The sequence below is a fragment of the Hyperoodon ampullatus genome (assembly GCF_949752795.1).
Source record: "Hyperoodon ampullatus genome assembly, chromosome: 18".
NCBI lineage: Eukaryota > Metazoa > Chordata > Mammalia > Artiodactyla > Ziphiidae > Hyperoodon > Hyperoodon ampullatus.
In genome coordinates this window covers 15,350,342-15,369,920 of record NC_136931.1, presented here as the reverse complement: position 1 = coordinate 15,369,920, position 19,579 = coordinate 15,350,342, and the positions used below count along the sequence as shown (strand labels likewise).

Genomic DNA, 19,579 nt, shown 5'->3' with positions numbered 1-19,579 from the left:
GTCTAAAGTATCCTGTTCCTCTCAAGTAGGCATTAAAGGGTAGATGCACATGGCTGAGAGCAAGGCAGTGGACCCCTGTCCAGTTCAACAACCTTACTGTTCTCTCACACCAAATCTGAAAACCAGTCTCAGGAATCCACTTCCGGGTTGTTGCCAAGAAACGCTTTTGTACCTCTAGAAAAAGAATCAATTATCATCTGAGGAAGAGATGGTGAAAAGCAGAGTATTAAATCAGAATATTAAAGCTGGAAGGAACTTGAAGGTAGATCTGAATGGAAAGGGTCCATAGCTAAAAAGAAAGCATTGGAGACAGAAGTGCAGATTCTTGGGCAGAAGTCCAGAAGCCAAAACAGATTCGGGTACAGCTGCTGGGGGCGGGGAGCCTCCCCACTTATTTTGTGGCATCTGTGTATGCCACATGTGCCTCACTAGACGTCGCCTCAGCAGACTGTTGAGGCTGCTTAACAACAGAAAAGACTAGTGATTCTAGTGTAAGCATCATCTTTTACGTGAAAACCGATAAGCAACATTTTACACTATTTTCCATGAATACACAACACATAATGGTAGAAACTGGCCATTCTGAGCAATAGAGCAGCCAACCCGCCCACGGGAAAGGACAGAGGGTGCGCGGCTGCTCACCTTCCTCCCACTTCCCGGCCACCATGGCCAGCCTTGCCCCAGCCCTGCCAGGTGCTGGTGCCCCAGGCCATTCTCCTTCCCTGTCAGCTGAGTCCCACCCCATCAACCCTTCCTCTAAGAGGCACTGCCTGGAGAACAGAAATAAGGGCGAGGTAAGGTTCTAAAAGGATCCATCCAAGGAAAGTCAGCGTTCTGCCTGTTGTCTAATGTGTGATTTAGGGCAGTCAGGGGAAAAGAAGAGTCAGAAATACAATAACATTTTACAAACAATAAATTTATTTCCAAATCCTGAATTATAACCAAATTATAATTCCCCCTAGGTCTATTGTGCTGTTTTACACAAGAAATTTAAAAAACATAGTCACAGCCATGTCATTTATATATCAAGTGTCCCGGGGACAGTTTATTTGAATATGGTGGGTCCGGCCACCTCTCGTGGTCCTGGCAGCTGCTCTGCGGCCCCGCGCCTGCACCGAGAAACTCCCACCTCCTCCATGGCAGAGCCTGGCCTCAACAGGTGCCCCCAGGGCCATGATGTACACAAATGAAAGCACACAGATGAAACGGTTTTGTCGGCAGGCCTGGGCGCTCCAGCCACGGGGCTCAGGACTCAACACCTGGCCCCCTCCTCTCCAGGGACAGCCTCAGCTCAGAGGCCAAAGCGGGCTGGTGTGCGGCGAGGGGTCATGGGTTCCCCTTGCTCTTTCCGACCTGGGGTGTAGATCTTTGTAGACCTGGAGACACAGAAGAGGGGTTAGGAATCGCACTGCTGCTCACTCCGGCCAGGACACACAGGAGGATGAGCCTGAGGTCTTGCTGCTTCTGTGTGTGAGCAGGCTTTGGGGCTGCAGTGTCTCCTCCCCTAGCACACTTCCACTCCCCCTGCCTTCCCTATTTGTGATCGGGAGCAGGATGAGATAGCACCTCTTTCTGATATCCACTGAGGCAGGTTATGAGATTTTTTAACAATTCCATTCATATCCCCTAGGTGAGCTATGGAGGTAGTCTTCCTTCCACCTCACCAGGCCGCCACTCCAGCTGTGGCTGGGCTTTGTCCCCCGTTCCTGGAAGTATCTCTAGACCCTTGGAATTTCCCAAGGGACTGGAGTGTCTCTGTTATTCACAGTGGACCACATCTGATAGTTTATGCAAATGAGATGACTCAGGATGGTGGCTGCCCTGTGATTAGAGGGCTGTGCTTTGAGCCTCGTGCTATTAGCCGAGCCTCTGGGGAGGGAAAAGGGGTTGGAGACTAAGTCAACACATGGGTCCTGCCCAATAAAACTCTGGGCACCAAAGCTCGGGTGAGCTTCCCTGGTGACAATACTCTGTGTAATGTGCCAGGAGGGTAACATGACCCCAAGGACAATGGAAGACTTCACATCTAAGACCCTCTCAGACCTCACTTTATACATCTCTCCCTTTGGCTGGTTCTGTGTCCTTTTGCTATAATAAAACTGTAATATGTATAGTACTTTCCTGAGTTCTGTGAGGTGTTCTAGCAAATTATCAAACCTGAGGGAGCCCATGGGGATCCCCAAATTTGTAACAAGTTGGTGAGAAATGAGGGTGATCCTGGGTACCCCCCAACTTGCAGGTGGTGACTGAGGTGAGGGCAGTCTTGCAGGGACTGTGCCCTTCACCTGTGCGGTCTAACTCTAGGCACCAGGGCAGACGCAGGTGCCCAAGGCTCTCTCCGCCTTGCCTCTCCACTGTGGTGTCCAAGCCCTAGCCTGCTGGTAGAGCTGTGAGACCTACTCTGCCGCTCCAGCCCACCTTGGGCCCCATCACAACATAACAAACAATGACCAGGAGTTGCAGCTGTATTATCACCCCTTGAAAGTATGTCCGAAACCCCTCCCGTCTCCACGTGACCACAGTCAACTTGTCACCAATTCACCTCTGCACATTTAACCTCTCTTAAATTGCAACCCTGCCTCAGGGCCTGGTCAGTCCAGCTGGTGGGCTCCATCAGGACAAGAGTCCCGAGACCACAGCTCACCTGACACTACCCAGGGGGCTGCGCTTTTCCTGCTCCTGCCGGCGGGCCCGCAGCTGCTCCTCGGCCAGTGCCATCTCCTCCTCCATGGCAGAGGCTTCCTCTTTGGCCCGTCGGCGGTTCTCCTAGAGAAGGGAGAGGTACTGGGGTCACTGGGGATTGGCGGGTGAGGAGGGCCGGCCTGCACCCATCTCCCTGCTGCAAGCCAGGTGCTGGGTAGACCTTGCCAGCTCCCAAAGGCAGGGACACACAGCTCCCTGCCCCAGCACTGAGGCCTGCTTTTCTCACTGATCCAAGACAGACATTGGATGACTGAGTCCTCACCCTGTCATGCCTCAGCCTCCACTCAATTTTCTAAGTGCTTACATGCTCTAACCAAGTTCATAACCATGCCAGGAAGTAAGGGAAATAGAGAAGACATGACATCTGGCTGGAGGGGACGGACATAGGAAGATGTGTGCGGGCCCGGCGTGGGGAGGACTATGCTGAGAAGGGGGAAAGCTAAAGTCCACAGCATTCTGCAGCCCTACATCCAGCTGGTGGCCACCAGTGGACACCAAGAGTGTCAGGAGACCAAGAAGTAGGTAGAGAATTTATAACGGAGGGTCAGGTGGGACCACTGAGCAATCTTAGTGTCTTCGAAAGTGGCACCACCAGACCTTATGTGCCTCCTGACTGGATCTAGAAGGAGGTTCACAGCACCACATGCATTTATGCATCCTTACCCAAAACAGCTGAATCTGAATCTAACCAAGGCTTTAGATTAATGACTAGCTTACAGAAAGCACACGGGATAGAGGCAAAAGTTAAATACCTTGAGGAAGCAATCAGCTCAAAACAGAACGTGGAACATTCTACAAGATGACCAACCTGTTTTCTCCAATAAGTCAATGCCATAAAAAACAAGTGGGGGCAGAGCTTGTTCCAGAATAAAAGACTTAATATATATAATGACAAATTTCAACGCCTGGATCTGAATTCAAGCAAATCAATTATAAAAAATTATCTTCGGAATAAAAAAGGAAACATAAATAAGAACTGGAGACTTCAGCAACGTTAAGGATTAATTCTGTCGAGTAAGATTTGCATGGAGGTTATGTTTTAATTTTTGAAAGTCCTTTTAGAGACACACATATATTCAAGTATTTATGGGTGAAAAAATACAATGTCTGAGGTATGCTTTAAAATATTCCAGGAAAAAACTCAGTATGTATGGAGCGGGGTGGGAATAAGAGAAACAAGGTTGGGCAGAATGTTGATAATTATGGAAGCTAAGTGAGGAACTCGTGGCTCATTATACTGTTTTTGTCCACTTTTATGCGTATTTGGACTTTTCAATAATAAGTTGTCTTTTTTTTAAGGCTCAGCAGACTAAGCAAATGGAGTGGGTGGGGGGAGATCAGACAGACTCACCTGCCTGGATCACAACTTTTATGTTTGACAGAGAAGTGAAGGGAAGCCAGATGATGATGTGTCTTTAATACCAGGCTGAGGGGAAAGCGGATCCCAGAGACAAACATCCTCCATAGAAAAGCACAGGATCCTTACCTGCCGAGACTTTCCTGCCTGTTTCACGCTGTAGAACATGGGGCCCAGCTCTGCCAGCCACTCTCCATCCACAGCAGTCACACACTGCATGTACTCCTGCAGGCAGAAGGGCCACAAAGCGGTGGTCACAGAAGGACCAATGCTTTGAGCTGTCCCTCCCAGGGCAGTCCCACAATTAGGAGCTATGTGGAAAGGGGCTACCCCTAGCCCTGTGAGGCTGAAAAAGGCAAGGGAAAGCCACAGACACTGGGATTCTAATCCCTTCTCCCATCCAAATTCCTCCATGCTTGAGAAAAAGGCCCCTATTGTCCAACAGAAAAGGCCCAGCCCCTCAGAAAACCCTTCTAACAACACCAAAAGGGCTTGCTTGTCCCGGGCAGCAAGCAGGAAACAATCCTGCTGGCACAGCCGAGGCCACTGGAATCTAGAGGTTAACCGTGTATCTATATAAACTTCCCCAAACCCCCAACTGAAAACCAACCTCTATTTCCCTCCAAGCAACGCATGTAGCCTTAAGCCTCCCAAGCTCAAAACCCATCCCAGAAGGCGGCAAAGGGTTATTACAAAGGCCTGGCCCAGCCAAGTGGGCCTACAGTCACGCAAGCTGCCTTGGAAAAGACTCACCTTGGTGGTCATGACCAACTCATGATACACAATGTAGTCTGGGGTGTAGCCCATTCCAAAGAGGGAGCTGGTGGGGTGCAGGTGGCAGGGCATGCCTGTCCGGATATTCACATACTCCCCGATTCCCTAGGGAAGAGATGCAACAGGTGGCTACACAGCAAAACACTGCACATCTGGGCAGCTACCCAGTCCAATACTGTCTTGACACAGGCTTCTGGGGGAAGCCCAGATCTGCAGGACTGTACAATGAGACAGGAGACCTCTGCCCTCGAAAGAAGTATCAGGCTCAGAGGGGCCATAGCTCCACTGGGCTCACCTTGAGCTTGGCTGCCTGGTGGAAATAGGCAGCACAGATACACTTCCTGACAATGTCCCAGTCGGTGCCACACGAGGCCAGGCTCATCCGCTGCTGCACCATGATGTCCTTGAGCTGAGCCCGCACCTCCCGGACCTAGAGCAGGACACAGGTGGACAAGGACGGAGCCCTCCTTCCCTGCATCCCAACCCTCCTCCCAACATGCTGCTTGTCTCGGCCACCGCCCCCACCTTCCGCATGGCCTTGGCATGGATGAAATGATCGTTACACCAGATGGTAGAGTAATTGTTGTTCTTCCACTGCAGGTAGACGTTCAGGTAGGTCAGATGGTCACTCTCAGGGACTGCGAACTTCTCCCGGATTTGATCGCTCTCCTCCTCTCGGCCCTAGGAAGGAAAAGGGGAAGTCCAGGTCCAATGAGAGGAGCTATCTCACACTATCATCTACCCTCACCACACCTAAAAACACATCAACATAGTGCCCTGCCAATATAGGAAAAATAAATTAGTTTACAACAAAATATTTATTCTAAAATGTGAGGGCTCAGGCACAGCCATCCTAGAAAAAACTGCAAAACACTCCCTGAGAACCATGGATCTAGCCCATCCCTTCCCCTACCCCAACTGGCTTAACATAAAACAGCAAAACCACTCTTTGGAAACTGATTCCTGCCCCTCCCTCCACTCTGTCTTAACAACACAGAGAGAAACTACCCCCCTCCCTCAACCTTCCTTGAGCCCATAACCTCCCGAGATCCCTGGGAGGACAGGAGCCGGACAGCATCACCCACCTTGGGCCTGTAGAAGATGGCTGGGACCGAGAGCATGGACACGATGAGCAGGATCTCGGAGCTGCAGCCCATGTCACAGGACACGATGAGCATCTTGGACAGGGCCGGGTCCAGCGGGAACTCCACCATCAGCCGCCCGGTCGAGGTCAGACCGCCTGGGAGAGAGGAGTAAATCCGCACTGTCAGTGGACACAGTGCCGTAAGAGGGAGAACCCAGGCGCCAGAGCCCATGGGGCCCTGCCCGGCTCCCGGGGCCACAGCACCTGTGTTATCCAGGGCCCCGAGGATCCAGAGCTGATACATGGAGTTGAGCATGTTGTCCTCCGGGGGCGGGTCCATGAAGTGGAACTGCAGCAGGTCCTGCACCCCCAGGGACTTGAGCAGCAGCACCACGTTGGCCAGGTTGGTCCGCTGGATCTCAGGCACCGTGGTGGTCAAGAGCTCATTCTTGTAGGCGCTCTGGGTGTAGAGCCTGCGGGGGAGAAGACGCAGTCCTGCCGCACTTCCCACCATGCTGCCCGGCTGAGCCCCTCAAATATGCCGGGCTGTCTACACAGGGACCAACACTGGGCTTGTGCACCCAGAAGAGCCAGTGCAGATGAAAGCCACAGGTAAGGAGGAGAAGTCCTCATTTCTTCCCCCCACCTCCCCCTTTCCCTTACAATCACAAATCTCCACCTACTCAAAACTCAGTCCTGCCAATTCACCATTCTGCTGGAGTCTCCTATGTACTTGTTTCATTTCTGGAACCAATGAGCCTGGGACTAGAATTATGGCTGGGATTTTTTTTCTTTATATTTTTCTAGATTTTCTGAATTTCTATAGTTAATACATTATTTTTACAAATCGGAACAAAAAAGAGAGAGAGAGTAATTGGAGGAGGAAAAAAAGAACCGGTGCTGTAATTTGTTCACATTTATCTTCTGGGAGGAGGCCCACTGTAATCACTGGTCATCCACTGCAGATACCTTCAACACAGGTCCTCCTAAAACCCAAGGCTGCTCAGACTTCAGGGCTGACTGGGAAGGCAGCTTCTTCCACTCAGCAGCATGTGATGAGAGAACCAACAAGTGGCAGCCCCACCATTGGTTCCCGGCCTCAGGGATCACCTCTCTGAAGGATCACAGTCCAAGCCTTCCCACCCCAGCTGGGGCTCCACCCCAGAAAGCAGGCTAGCACAGGGCTCCTACCTGAAACACTGACCTGGGCCCGTCCTGCCGGCTCGCCCCGACCTCTGGTTGGCATTGGCCTGGCTGATGGGGTAGATCTGCAGAGCATCCATGCCAATCCTGGGGTTGAAGACCTAGGAGGGGACAGCAAAGACCTGACTAAGGACAGAGTGAGGGGGAAAAGGGAGGCAGGCTTGAGACAAACACAAACCCTGGTTGCTACACATCACAGAATGAAGCGATGTAAGCAGCTATCTTTCAGAACCAGGAACCTCAAGAAATTTCCCCTAAACACCAGCTCCGCAATCTCTATCGAGCTATGTAAACTGTCTACCTCGAGTTATCACAAGGATGGAATGAATCAAGCACATGGCAAAACCAGCACTCAATAAACACCACCACCACTTCCATGAGCAATCGTCGTTTGAGGGCCAAGGACCCAGGGCCTGCCTTCCCACCCCCTTGGCTGAGTCAGCTTTGGGTGAGGGCCCAGGGCCCCGGTGCCTGTGTCTCCTCTTACCTTTAATTTACAATAACCAGAATCGATAACAAACATGATGCCATCGACAGTCAGAGAGGTCTCAGCAATGTTGGTGGCGACAATACACTTCCGAACGCCATCCGGAGCCTGGAGCCGGACAGGACACTCATGGTGGGAAGGCTGTAGGCCTTCAGGTAGGAAAAACCCCACAAGGAGAAAAGTACACCCCACCCGTGCCAGAAAAGTAACACCCTCCCTCTTGCCCTCCTCTGGGGGAGTCTGGGGGAATCCCAAGGTGGGGACCAATCTCACCTTCTGGAAGATTTTGGCCTGGAGGTCAGAAGGCAGCTGGGAATAGATGGGCAGCACAGCCAAGGCGGGCGCGTTCTCCAGTTCTTCCAGATGCTCCACAATCTGGTCTGAGGTCACCTGAGGGCACAGAGAGGAGCTGTGAGACACCAGATCCCCCAGTTCTCACACGAAGGACACACCCGTTCATCCCAGTCATGACTGAGGCACGCACCTCGATGTCCTCTTGGCCAGGCATGAAGATAAGGATGTCCCCGGGGGCCCCCGACAGATGCACCTGCAGAGACTGCTTCACTGCAGCCTCCACATAATCCTCCTGGGGGGTCTGCAAACCAGTGAGGGACACCGTCAGAGGGAATGCAGGCCAAGCTCCCACTGGGAACTGGTGACCCAGTTCCTGGTCAGGGGCTAGAGCCGATGAACTCTCAGGGCTGCCGCACCTGCAGACGGGCCTGACGGCCCTCCCTGAGCCCTGCGCGTCCACTCCAAAGAAACAATCAAGCGAAACCTTCCCAGAGCACAGTCCTTCGCCTTCAAGCCCTATAGCTGCAGGCTCCCAGGGTCCCCACAAAACCTCTCCCGACTCAGTGTGCCACTCCACATCCCCCAACCAGCTCCTCATCAAAGGTCAGGTCAGTTCCAAAACAGGGCCTCAGTACCTTGCTGAAGAGGATGTCAACAGGGAAGGTACGACCAGGGATGTGGAAGATGGGGACATTCCCAAAAAAGGAAGCAAATTTCTCTGCATCCATGGTGGCCGATGTGACAATGAGCTTCAGGTCTGAGCGCCGAGCCACCACCTAATAGAAGAAGTCAGTCAGAGGCTTTCCCCACAGTTTTGGGACCCTTGGCTTCTGCCCTCTAGTCTCATCGGCATCACTACCAAATGAAACAGAAGTCAAAGCTGACGGATGGCTCATTAGATTCATAACAATCCTGAACTGAAGCCATGGAGCCACAGCCAGAACCATGAGTCACTCAGCTGAGCAAGAACAGAGTAAACCACCACCAGGTCTGAACCCGCAGCCAAGGGCCTCAGGGGCAACTCAGCCTGTCAAAGACCCCCTCAGCTTCCCCAGGCTAGACCCCAGCCCGCCTGGAGTGCCTCGCCACTAACTCCTGGCAGGGCGGTGGTCCAAGCCCCACAGGCACAGAGGCTGGGCCCGCAGCCCTCACCTCCCGGAGCAGCCCAAAGAGCACGTCGGTGTTGAGGGAGCGCTCGTGGGCCTCATCCATGATGATGGCGCTGTAGTGATCCAGGTCCGCTTCCCGGAGGGACTCTCGCAGCAGGATCCCATCAGTCATGTACTTGATCAAGGTGCTTTCTGAAGTGCAGTCTTCGAAACGGATGGCATAACCCACCTGGAGGCCAGAGAGACCACTCAGAAGCTCTGGGCGCCCAGTCGCCACTGCACACCCCGAGCTGGGTCCAGGCCTCAGCAGATCAGCCCAAATGACAGAAGCTACCGGGCAAGAACTACACAGCTCAGCCCTTGCGCCCACTCACCTCCTCACCAAGGTTGCCCCCCATCTCTTCACTGACTCTCTTGGCCACCGACATGGCAGCCACACGGCGGGGCTGGGTGCACCCGATCATCCCATAGTCCGTGTAACCGTCTTCGTGCAGGTACTGGGTCAGCTGAGTGGTCTTACCACTGCCTGTCTCCCCAACCACGATCACGATGCTATTATCTCTGCAAGGAAGAGAAGATAAAGGGTGAATCAGCCCGAGTGGAAGGCCACCTCCTACCCCCACCTGTGGCTATCCAAGGAGCGTGCCTGCGCAGGGAGGAGGATTTCCCTGGGAAAACGGTCTCATACTGAAACACCCTCTAAAAAGTCTGGAAGACAGTACGGTTTAAACAAATGAACTAAAACAAAACGATGCCATCTTGCTTACTTCAAGCAGGGTAGCCCAGGGCACCCAGGTGAAGGGAAAAAAATCCTTTCCCTTCTCCATCAGATGTCATACCCAAGAGAAAAAGAGCTACAGAGTACACACAGGAGAAAATGGGACACCTGATTCAACAGTGGAATCCCGACCCGGGGTGGACGCAGTTACCTGATAATCGTGAGCAGTTCCTGCTGCACAGCAAAGATGGGCAGGTACTGCCTCTGCTCCAGAATAGACTTCTTCTTTGCGAATTCACTGCTGGCTTCGCTCTTTTTCTTCATGTGGTCTGCAAACTTCTGCTCTGTCCTGAGGACACACAGCAGCCTAAGCGCCCTGCACCGTTTCCCACATTTTCTCTCCTGACTGGGTGACTGCCCCGCTTCCTACACCCAGAAGTGAGCACTGCTTCAAATATGCAGTATATCTGTGAGACGCTAGAGCTGCCAGGTGCTGCTCATCTCCTCTGGCCTAAGGGACCAGACTGCTGTCTGAGAATCCATCATCCAAAACCTGCTCAACGTCCCCAGGACAGACAGCTGCAGACGGCTCAGAGGAGCTACAGATTAGCCAGTGGCAAATCCTCTGCCCTGAAAGACTTCAGCCAGAAGAGGAGCTGAAATCCACAGGTCATTACCTTATATGGAACAACCCTGGGCAATGTCAGCACCACACTTAACAGGCTGAAAGGAGGAGTTGTGGTTACAGTCATGACCAAGGTCAGACTCCCTCCCACCTCTTGGTGGGACAGCAGAGTCCATAAGGCTTTATTTTTAAAGAACTGTGAGAACCATCCCACTTGATGTTTACCTACAGCTTCCACTGAAAGCGCTCAAGTATCCAACACAGGTACATCCCCAGGCTGCAGAGGGCAAAAGGAACCAGTCCTACCTTACCTACATTAGTCTACAGTCTCCACTCATCCCTTCCCCAAGAGACTTTTCCTCCAACAGATTGAGCCCACGCTCTGTCAAGCTTCCTGTTTCTAACATCCCAGTCACTCCCGGTCAGCTAACAATGAACACCTATGGGATTAAATTAACTAGAAACTAACAAGGGCTGATCAATAGCACCAACTTCTCACTTCTCACAGGGTTATAGAGAATTATTAACTCAGATGACAGTTTTGTAGGATTTCAGAGTGTTCACTGAGATTCAGAAGGGACATTTGAGTTCAGCCACCTACACAATGAGGAAAGCCCAATAAGCAGTTATCCAACATCTGCTTAAATACTTCTATGAGTGGGGAAGTCACTACCTGAGAAGACAACCCTTTCTACTTTCAAATCTCTGTTAAAAATAGTTCTTCCTTAGACTGAACTAAAATCTAAGGGTGCAAGGCACACTCTCCCACACTGAGCATCTGAAAGGCACTCTAGCAGAGTGGCTAAGAGTGTGGGCTCTGAAACGAGACTGTCTGGGTGCGATCCTCACTCCACCAGTTACTAGCTGGGTGACCTCAAACAAGTTACTTAACCTCCCTGGACCTCATCCTATGCACATGAAAAATGGGAAAGATTACACCTGTCCCATGGGACTGTCATGAGAATCCAATGACAATATCTGTTGAGTTCTGTGGTGCTGCCTGGCACAGAAGAAGCTCCTGCAGTATCAGGGGCGACAGTAGGAATGTTATCTCAGAAAAGTTGAAAAGACCAGGAGGAAGGGACCAGAGACTCAAAATGACATCATTTTCCTATTCGTGAGTGACGAATCCTATCGGACCCCTTGAGGCCCCATCTTCAGAGACACCCGCTGCTGGCGAGACTCCTACCTGTAGTCCACTTTACCGTCCTCTGTCAGAGCTTTATCCGGCTCTTCCTCTTTTTTGACACCCATTATATCTCCCAGTTTGGTTCCAGCCAGTTCCCAGTGTTTGTGTTGAGCCTGAAAAAGACACAAAAAGTCAACCTGCTCCATCCCGTGGCACAACTGTGGTCCACAGAAAATCAATCCCATCTGACAACAGGCTTCATCTAGCAGGCAGTAAGTTCCCACAAGGCAGCAGAGGCACCAAGCCGTGCCTCCCAATCTTATGCCTGAAGCTCCTGAGACACCAGGCCCCGGATTACCTTAACTGAGGCCCTGGAGGAGGAATGCAATACCCTCCCACAAGGGCTGTTTCTTGCTCTATGAGTTTCCTCTAACTGCCAATAGGAACCCTACCTGTGAGGTGGAACGTGATCTTTAAAAAGAAGAAAAACAAAAACAGAAAAATAGGCAGATACTCTCTGGTCCTAGAAGACGAGAAACCAACCTTCTTGCGTTCCTTTTGCTCCCTGTGCTTCCGCACTGTTTGACTGCCTTTTCTAGCGATAATGGCCAGGTCAGAAGTGGCGTCCTTGACTGGAATCACAGGCTCTGGCTGCAGGAGGTTGAGGAAAAAGAGAAATTCTGTGCCGACCATTAAACTCAACACAAAGGTCCACTTCGTACTGGCCCTAGTAAACGAAGGGTTGCTACCCTACCCCTATCATGATGGGGCTTTTTTCCTCTCCTTTCCTTTCCCTTTCTTTCTTTTCCCATTTCAGGCTTCTCTGAGCGTTCTTCTCTCTGACAACAGAGGACCCTCACCTGCTTGGTGAAGACGATGCGCCCGTCCAGAAAGGGAGGCACCAGGTTATGCACCATCAGATGGACCTTGGCTGCACTGTCCTCTTCAAAGTCGTCGTCCACCTCCAGCCGATGCACCACCCCGCTGGTGAGCATGCGGTTGGTCTCCCAGCGTTCGTTATCCTGTGAGGACACAGGGGAGGCCACGTTAAGGCTGCAACTGCAAGGCCATCCTGAAAGGTCCCAGGTGAGGCCACGCAGAGGGTCCTGACGGAAGGGCCAGAGGGGCTGCGGAGATGTCACGGGCCTCTCTACCCTGCAGCTCCTTAGACAGAAGAATCGCTGATCCCAAATCACCTGCAGTACTCTTCCCAGAAGCAACCCGTTATATCTAAGGCAGAACCTCTATATGGATACACAAACGGCGACTGTCTCTGGCCCCGCTCAGAGACACAAAGGACGCACCGCAGAGCCGGGGCCTGACCTCCCAGTTCCCATCAACAGCACCCCTCCAGGAACCACTGCAGAAGACGGAAGTCGTGATTTGGGTTGGGTTTTTCTTAAGTTACTGATAAGTTCGCTGCCCACCCCTCTGCCTCCAGAGGAATCGCTAAGTCTGTGACTTCAGCAGCGGGGAGACAAGCTGTGCCGTCGGCAGGTGCATGTGACCTGCCGCTTCTCCAGCTGAATCTGCTCCACCTGCTGTGGGCAGCCTCACCTCATTGATCTGCCTCCGCTGAGCCGAAATGCGCTTCTGCTTCTGTTTGTGCAGATGCTGCTCCCGCCTCCTCACGTAGTCCTCGGAGGAGTAGGCCAAGGGGTTGTGGAACTCATCATATCCCTCATCCATCATGTACCAGTCCCGGTCAGCTTGCTGCGGCACAAGAGACAAAGCAATAAGAACAAGGCGCAGATGGAGTTTCTGCGGAAGACGTGGCCAGAAGGGGAGGAGGTGTTTGGTGATAAGTCACTGGTGCAGCATAGCCATCCTTGGGAGAGGCGCAAGAGAGGCTGTAAGACGAGCCACCTAGAGAAGCACAGTTTACAGCGCAGCCCACCATGACAGCACTTCTTACATTTACCACACGGTGGCACCAGCACACAGCCGAAAAAGTTAAGTCTGACCTGCATTTGGTGAGAAGTTTCACCACAGAGCCTTTGCCTGGAGAGATATTCCAGGGTTTCGAGACTGAACGTGGCTCAACGTCCGGTTCCACTACAGTGTAACCCATGACGCTTGTGCTCAGACACCCCCGGTCACCCACTCACCGACAGATGGCCACCACCCCCCATTCAGTCCCTCGAAGATGTAGTTTTTACCCTCTGGTCATCCTCCCATTGCTGCCGCTCCTCTTCTGTGTCAAATGCAATTCCTTCTTCACCATCCTCACGTCTCCCTGCGGGAGAACACGTAGCAGGTCAGTCTGCACGGTCCCAGCTCATCCCCAGTGGCCTCACACAGACCTGCCAAGCAGCACAGCCCCAGCCTGGCTTTCTCCAGCCCCACCAGGAAGAGCGACCCTGCTTCCTGCTTCCCACTTCCACCCTGCCTTACCTCGGCCCCTGGACAGACGTGGGGTGGACCCCAGGTGTCTTCTGTCATCGGCCCACTCATTGTATTTGTAGGATGGGGTTGGCAGAGGTGTGTCGTCTGAGTACCTGCTCCTTACAGACCTGGGAAACAGTATAACCAGCCTCACTAAATAGTCACTAAGCTGAGATGTGTTCCCCAGCCACCATCTGCCCTCCCAGCCCCAATCACGCCCACCCTGTGCCGCCCACCCAGAGAACCTGGGCTGCTCCACCCAGGACGTCACCTGTCCCTATCTCGACTGGACAGCCGATGACTCCGCTCAGAATCCCGATAGGAAGGCGTTGGGGAGGGCGATTCCCACTGTGAGCGCTTGGAGGAGCCATAGCCACTGTCCTCTTCATCCCAGGTAGACCTCGAAGGGGTGGCTGCATCTGGGCCACAAAAGACACATCCACAGGAAACGTCTAAGACATGGCTATAGAGCCATTAGGTGAAAGTCAATTCACCAGATTTCTTTTACGATTTATAAACTTTGCACCTATTTGCAATGGATAAGATGGTTTTGACAGCTTTTAAAGATATCTGAATTCTAATGGTCCAGTTTTCATCTGTGCTCGTAACAGTTTAAGGAATGTCCCATGTATCTCTGCAAGCACATCCCTCTTGAACGTGCATATTTCTTTGTATTAAAACCTTCTTCTGCTCCTACCCCACCCACCCCCAGCTCCCTAGTCTTTCCTACCATTTGAAAAACTGGCCACTCAGCAAACTGGCAAATCATGTTAAGGGAGCATATCTGTCTCCACGGAGAAGTCCACGGCCTTCCCAACTGAATCAACTGACTCAGAACCAAGTATTCCCAGAAATTCATGGTGGAATCAGGAATTCCAACCCAGTTCCACTGAGGATGAGGGTCACTCACCCTGCCTCTCATACACTGGGCTCTCACAAACGACCACAAGCAACAGCTCAGACTACCTTTAGGCCGGTGTCGGGGGCTCTCGGGTTCGTTTCTTCTGCCGCCACGCTCTGACCCTCCATCTCGCTCCGACCTGCTGCCGTGCCTGTTTCTATCCCGCTCATCTGTGAGGAGTCACCGGCAGAGTTTAGAAAACAGGTGTCCCATCCTGACTTCCACCCATCTTCACCCTAGAGAAAGGACAGACCTCCCCACTCACTCACAGGTGCAACCTCACTGCTCTAATGCGATCCATGGGCTCCTGAAACTCACAAATCCCCATTCTTTCAAGGACAAAAATTAGTTACTGGCTAGAAAGTTTCAAACTCACAGTAACAGTTATTTTCCTGCAAGAATTCAAAAAAGAATAGTTACAAGTCTATAATCAATAGTTATTTAATAGTTACAAGCCTACCAGCTACAGAACTCAAACAACACTGAGGAAAGCCAGTACTGGATTTTATGTCTAGCTTTGCTCCACAGCACCGTCCTTTTTCTCTTGCCAACACTAGTGTCAACGGATTTCTCAAACATATTACCCATTTTCACCTTTATCACCAATTTTCAGGATAAAATGGGGACCACACACTCAAGCAAAGCAGCTATGTTGCAAGTAACAGCTCTTTTCTTAAACTGCCTGCTAATCCCAATACCAACAGGGTCAAAACCAACCAGGCTGACATGAAAATGGAGTTCCCTAATTAACGGGTGTTATAAAAACTCCCACAACAGGAAAAAGGCCGACGTGTTAATTCAGGTGCTTAGCAGGCACCAGGAACTCTGCTGGGCAGTTCACCTCTGTCTCTCCTGCGGTCACAGTCTCGATCCCTCGACCTCTCCTTCTTCCGATCCTTTTCTTCTTTGGACGAGGCGTAGACACCATGTTCCCGCCACTCCCGCTCTCTCTGCCGACTGCGTTCCCAAAACTCTTCACTCACACCACCAGGATGGGATGGAGTCTCTACCCGAGCAGATCGATAATGTCTGAAACAGGGAGGGTGGCTGGTAAAGGGCTTATCCATGGAAGAAAAACCTGCCCCAAACCTTTGGCCAGGCCAAACATGCGACCTGGCCTTTTCCACTTTATCTCCCTGGTACGGCAGGTTTGCATATGGCAACAACCATAAGCGCTTCTAATCTCCATCATCTACTCTTTAGGTGCCTTTGAGTCTTCCCCCAGATCTGAAGAAAATACCAATTCCTATCTAGCCTCAATGTTATAGAATCATAGTAAAATCATAAAGTCCTAAATGTCCAACAAGAAAACTGAGAGATAAACATGAGATGCTATTTTCTGGCCTCTGTTTTCATTCCCTCTGGGGCAGTCCACCCAAAGGCTCTTACCTGTCTTTTCGGCTACTGTGGCCAGCCTGGTCACTGCCCTCCTCCTCAGCATCCCTCTGGTCATCCTTGCTCTCTTCCCAGTCCTTATAGGAAGAGATTCTGGACTTCTTCTTGTCCTCCCCATCATCCTTCTCCTCTTTCTCCCTCCTTTTCAGGGAAGCCAACAAGTCTAGTCCCAGCAATGAAGGGCGGGGAGCAGGGGCCTTGAAGACATGCTGCTCACTAGATGCACTTTTGGTCCTGAAAATAAGACCGCCAACCTGGGAGTCCACATCAGTGCCTTCCAATCGATGGATCGAGGCATCCTCGCTGGTGTCCTCCATGACAGGCTCTGGGATTTCTCTGGAAGGAAAACAAACCATTTGATATCAGACATAAGAAGAGAAAAGGCTTGGCTCTGCTACATCCCAGAATAACTGTAGGTATATGGATCTCCGGGGGGTTGACCTCCCCCTCAAGATCAGAATTCCTTTAGTTACCTCTTACCAAGACCTGTCCATCAAGTCATCGACAATCTCAAAAGATCTTCCTACTTCCAGCCCAACACACGTCAGAAACAGATACACACACACACACCAGGATCCAAGAGGGTATCATCCAGGCAAGAACAGACCTCACTAAGGGACACTTACTAGAGCATTATGGCATCTATAAAGGGAGTTTAGGGAAAACACCACTAGATTTTAAATCAGAAACCTGTTAGAACCCAGGCTGTTGACATTTTCTACTTGTATGATTGTAAGCAAATAACTTAATCTTTGGTTAGGCATAATTTCTACACCTGCAAAATGGAAGTACTTTTTGCTCTATCTAATCCATGGAGTTACTGTGAGCATCAAACAAGAAAGTGTATGTGAAAGCACTCTGTAACCATGAAGAGTTACATAAATGTCATCGTTACATTATTTCACTTGCTGTGCTCCAAGGTACTGATTTGGGTCCCTCATTTTTTTACACAAGTTCTTCCTCCTCTCCCTTCCTTTAAACTACAGATATAGCAGAGTTGTTAATGTATAAGACTACCATCCATGTGATCCATACTTTAATGGATTGTGTTTTGTAGAAAACACTTCTCTCACAGCAGTCGAAATCTATTTAGTAACAATTCAAGTTAACCAAAAAAAAAAAAACAATTAATGAGAATCACCAGGATAGGAAATGATATTTCTGAAAAGTAGTTAACTGTAGGATTTTCTGGCACTCAACTTATAACAAATTCCTCTTTACCTCCCACTATACACAATCTACTTATAAACATATCCCATTCTGAGTGCTTGAATAATTTCCCTCATTCCAACAAGCCAGTAAAGCAAAGAACTGTCAAGGGATAGGGTACCACCAGAATCCAGAATGTTTCACCCAGCTCTAATTAACATATACAGTTCTATAGAAGAATATTGCTAAACAGACTGAACATATAGTATGAACAACAGTTGCATTTTTAAAAATTCCATCAGGCAGAAGAGAAAAGGGAAAGCTACCTATTGGTGACATCTATATTCATGTGAGGAAATCTAAACAGGAAGGTAGGATTTACATGCTCTGCTCAGTAGTCTGAACTAGAAAATATACTTCTAGAATGTCATTTTATGCAGGAGAGAGAACCTTGTCTGTCTTGTTGACTGCTTTGCCCAGTGCCTAGCAAAATAAACGTTTGAGGAATAAATGAATGAATGAGTTTAAACTGATTAAAGGAAACAGGGAGCCAGAAATTTCTAGGGACAACAAAGAAAGATGCCAGCAGCACAGGAAAAGGAGTCTGACAAACAGGACAACTAACAGCTGAGAAAAGTAAATAAGAAGCTAAGTGTTGGCTTGTGAAGAATAATTAGTGGCAAAGAAGCCACAAGAGGTACAAGAAAAATAATGAAGAAAAAACTTAATACATTCATTCAACAATTACTGAGAGCTTTCTGTGAGCCAATCGCTGTTCTGGGCATTAGAGATAAAGAAGAGAACAAATCAGACAAAAATCCCGAACTTTTTGGAGTTGATATTCTAGTAAAAGATATCACCTGGTAGAAATACCACTGTGAGAGAGAAGAGGAAAACAAAAGGAGCCCTGCTGGGGTCAGTGTCCGTCTGGGAGTGGGCTAATAGGAAGATCTAAGGAAGTGAGCAGGGTGACCCCCCGGGCAGCATCCCTGGACTTCTGCGAGGCCACGCCAGGAAGCTGGATCTGACCTGAGCAAGGAGAAAGGCCGGTCTTGCAGGACCTAGGCAGCATGCCTAAGGTGAGTAACGCAAGTTGGGTGACAGGGACAAGACTTTCCAAACCTGGGCCCGAACCTGAGCGAGGGGCCGAGATCTGCCGCTTGGAGCCGCCACGATTGGCGAAGAAAAGGTCGGAAAGGAAGAAGGGACACTCACCTCACCGAGACCGACTCTCGGGACCTTCTGTCCCGGATTCTGGGGCGCTGGCGCCGCCACTCCTCGCTCAGACTGCCTCAGAGAGCCAAAACCCGCACCTTGAAAGCGGCCATTCTTGTCCCATAAGACTTTGCGCGCCCCCCCTCTATCCGTCCAAAGATACCATCGAGAGCAGCCCGAAAAACGCCCGTTCCTAGTGCGGGATAGAAAGCTTACAAGGCTAGACTGTCTTTATCTGCGGCTCTGATCAGAGACACTTCCGAGTCTCCTGACGACCAATCACGCTTAGTCTAAGAGACGACGCCCCGCCTCTAGTTGGGATGTGGGAAGGAGAAGTTAAAGAGATCGGTCATATTTAATAAGGGCGGAAGTGACCCTAGGGCTTCCGGTCAGAGCCGGGGAAGGTGGGCGGTGACTACAATAGCCTCTTCCGCTTATTTGAGCGGGGCGTAATGCGAGTTCATCGCTGCGCCTGTGCGTGTTTTTCTGTTTCCGTCCCCTACAGTGGTCCGCCACAGTTGCTGGGCAACTCTAGCTCGTGGGTTACTTTTTGGGGTCGCAGCCGCGGTTGGGGAAGGAGGAAAGAGCCTCCCCAGTCGGCTTTTTGGAGAAAGGGTGGGGGTTGCCGACAACCCTGAAGTCGAAGAGAGGGAGCTGACGTGTACAAATAAGTAAGTATCGTTTTCTCTAGCAGTTGTGGGCCAGGAGTAGCCCAACCACTGGCATCATTAAAAGTATGTCGGACTTCCCTGGTGACGCAGTGGTTAAGAATCCGCCAGCCAATGCAGGGGACAAGGGTTCAAGCCCTGGTCCGGGAAGATCCCACATGCGCGGAGCAACTAAGCCCGTGCGCCACAACTACTGAGCCTGCGCTCTAGAGCCCGTGCTCCGCAACAAAAGAAGCCACCACCCCAAGGAGAAGCTCACACACCGCAACGAAGAATAGCCCCTGCGCGCCACAGTTAGAGAAAGCCCGCTCGCAGCAACGAAAACCCAACGCAGCCAAGAATAAATTTTTTTTAAAAGTATGTATGTCGGATATTTGGGGAAA

The 19,579-nt window shown here is 50.8% G+C and overlaps 1 protein-coding gene across 1 annotated transcript; it reads right to left on the bottom strand.

Moving 5' to 3' along the window:
- Nucleotides 1-898: 898 nt before the first annotated feature.
- Nucleotides 899-18,588, bottom strand: DHX38 (DEAH-box helicase 38). Its single transcript, XM_079723499.1, has 27 exons — nucleotides 18,529-18,588; nucleotides 16,159-16,500; nucleotides 15,611-15,798; nucleotides 14,835-14,939; nucleotides 14,140-14,287; nucleotides 13,878-13,996; nucleotides 13,643-13,719; nucleotides 13,041-13,196; nucleotides 12,344-12,505; nucleotides 12,027-12,134; nucleotides 11,544-11,656; nucleotides 9,941-10,078; nucleotides 9,386-9,572; nucleotides 9,055-9,240; nucleotides 8,538-8,678; nucleotides 8,093-8,203; nucleotides 7,882-7,998; nucleotides 7,609-7,716; nucleotides 7,110-7,222; nucleotides 6,183-6,391; nucleotides 5,920-6,074; nucleotides 5,360-5,515; nucleotides 5,130-5,264; nucleotides 4,814-4,939; nucleotides 4,190-4,285; nucleotides 2,645-2,766; nucleotides 899-1,376 (listed from the first exon to the last, which is right to left on the bottom strand). The coding sequence occupies exons 2-27, from the start codon at nucleotides 16,479-16,481 to the stop codon at nucleotides 1,292-1,294; spliced, it is 3,684 nt and encodes a 1,227-aa protein (XP_079579625.1). The 5' UTR covers nucleotides 16,482-16,500; nucleotides 18,529-18,588; the 3' UTR covers nucleotides 899-1,291.
- Between the last annotated feature and the right edge of the window lie 991 nt (nucleotides 18,589-19,579).

Excerpts from the sequence above, each read along its gene's own strand:
- DHX38 (XM_079723499.1), bottom strand. The coding sequence starts at position 16,481 with ATGGAGGACACCAGCGAGGATGCCTCGATCCATCGATTGGAAGGCACT. Across the intron at positions 9,241-9,385 it reads GGGGCAACCTTGGTGAGGAG|GTGGGTTATGCCATCCGTTT; the intron begins GTGAGTGGGCGC and ends TCTGGCCTCCAG. Across the intron at positions 7,223-7,608 it reads CTGGTTATTGTAAATTAAAG|GTCTTCAACCCCAGGATTGG; the intron begins GTAAGAGGAGAC and ends GTCCCCTCCTAG.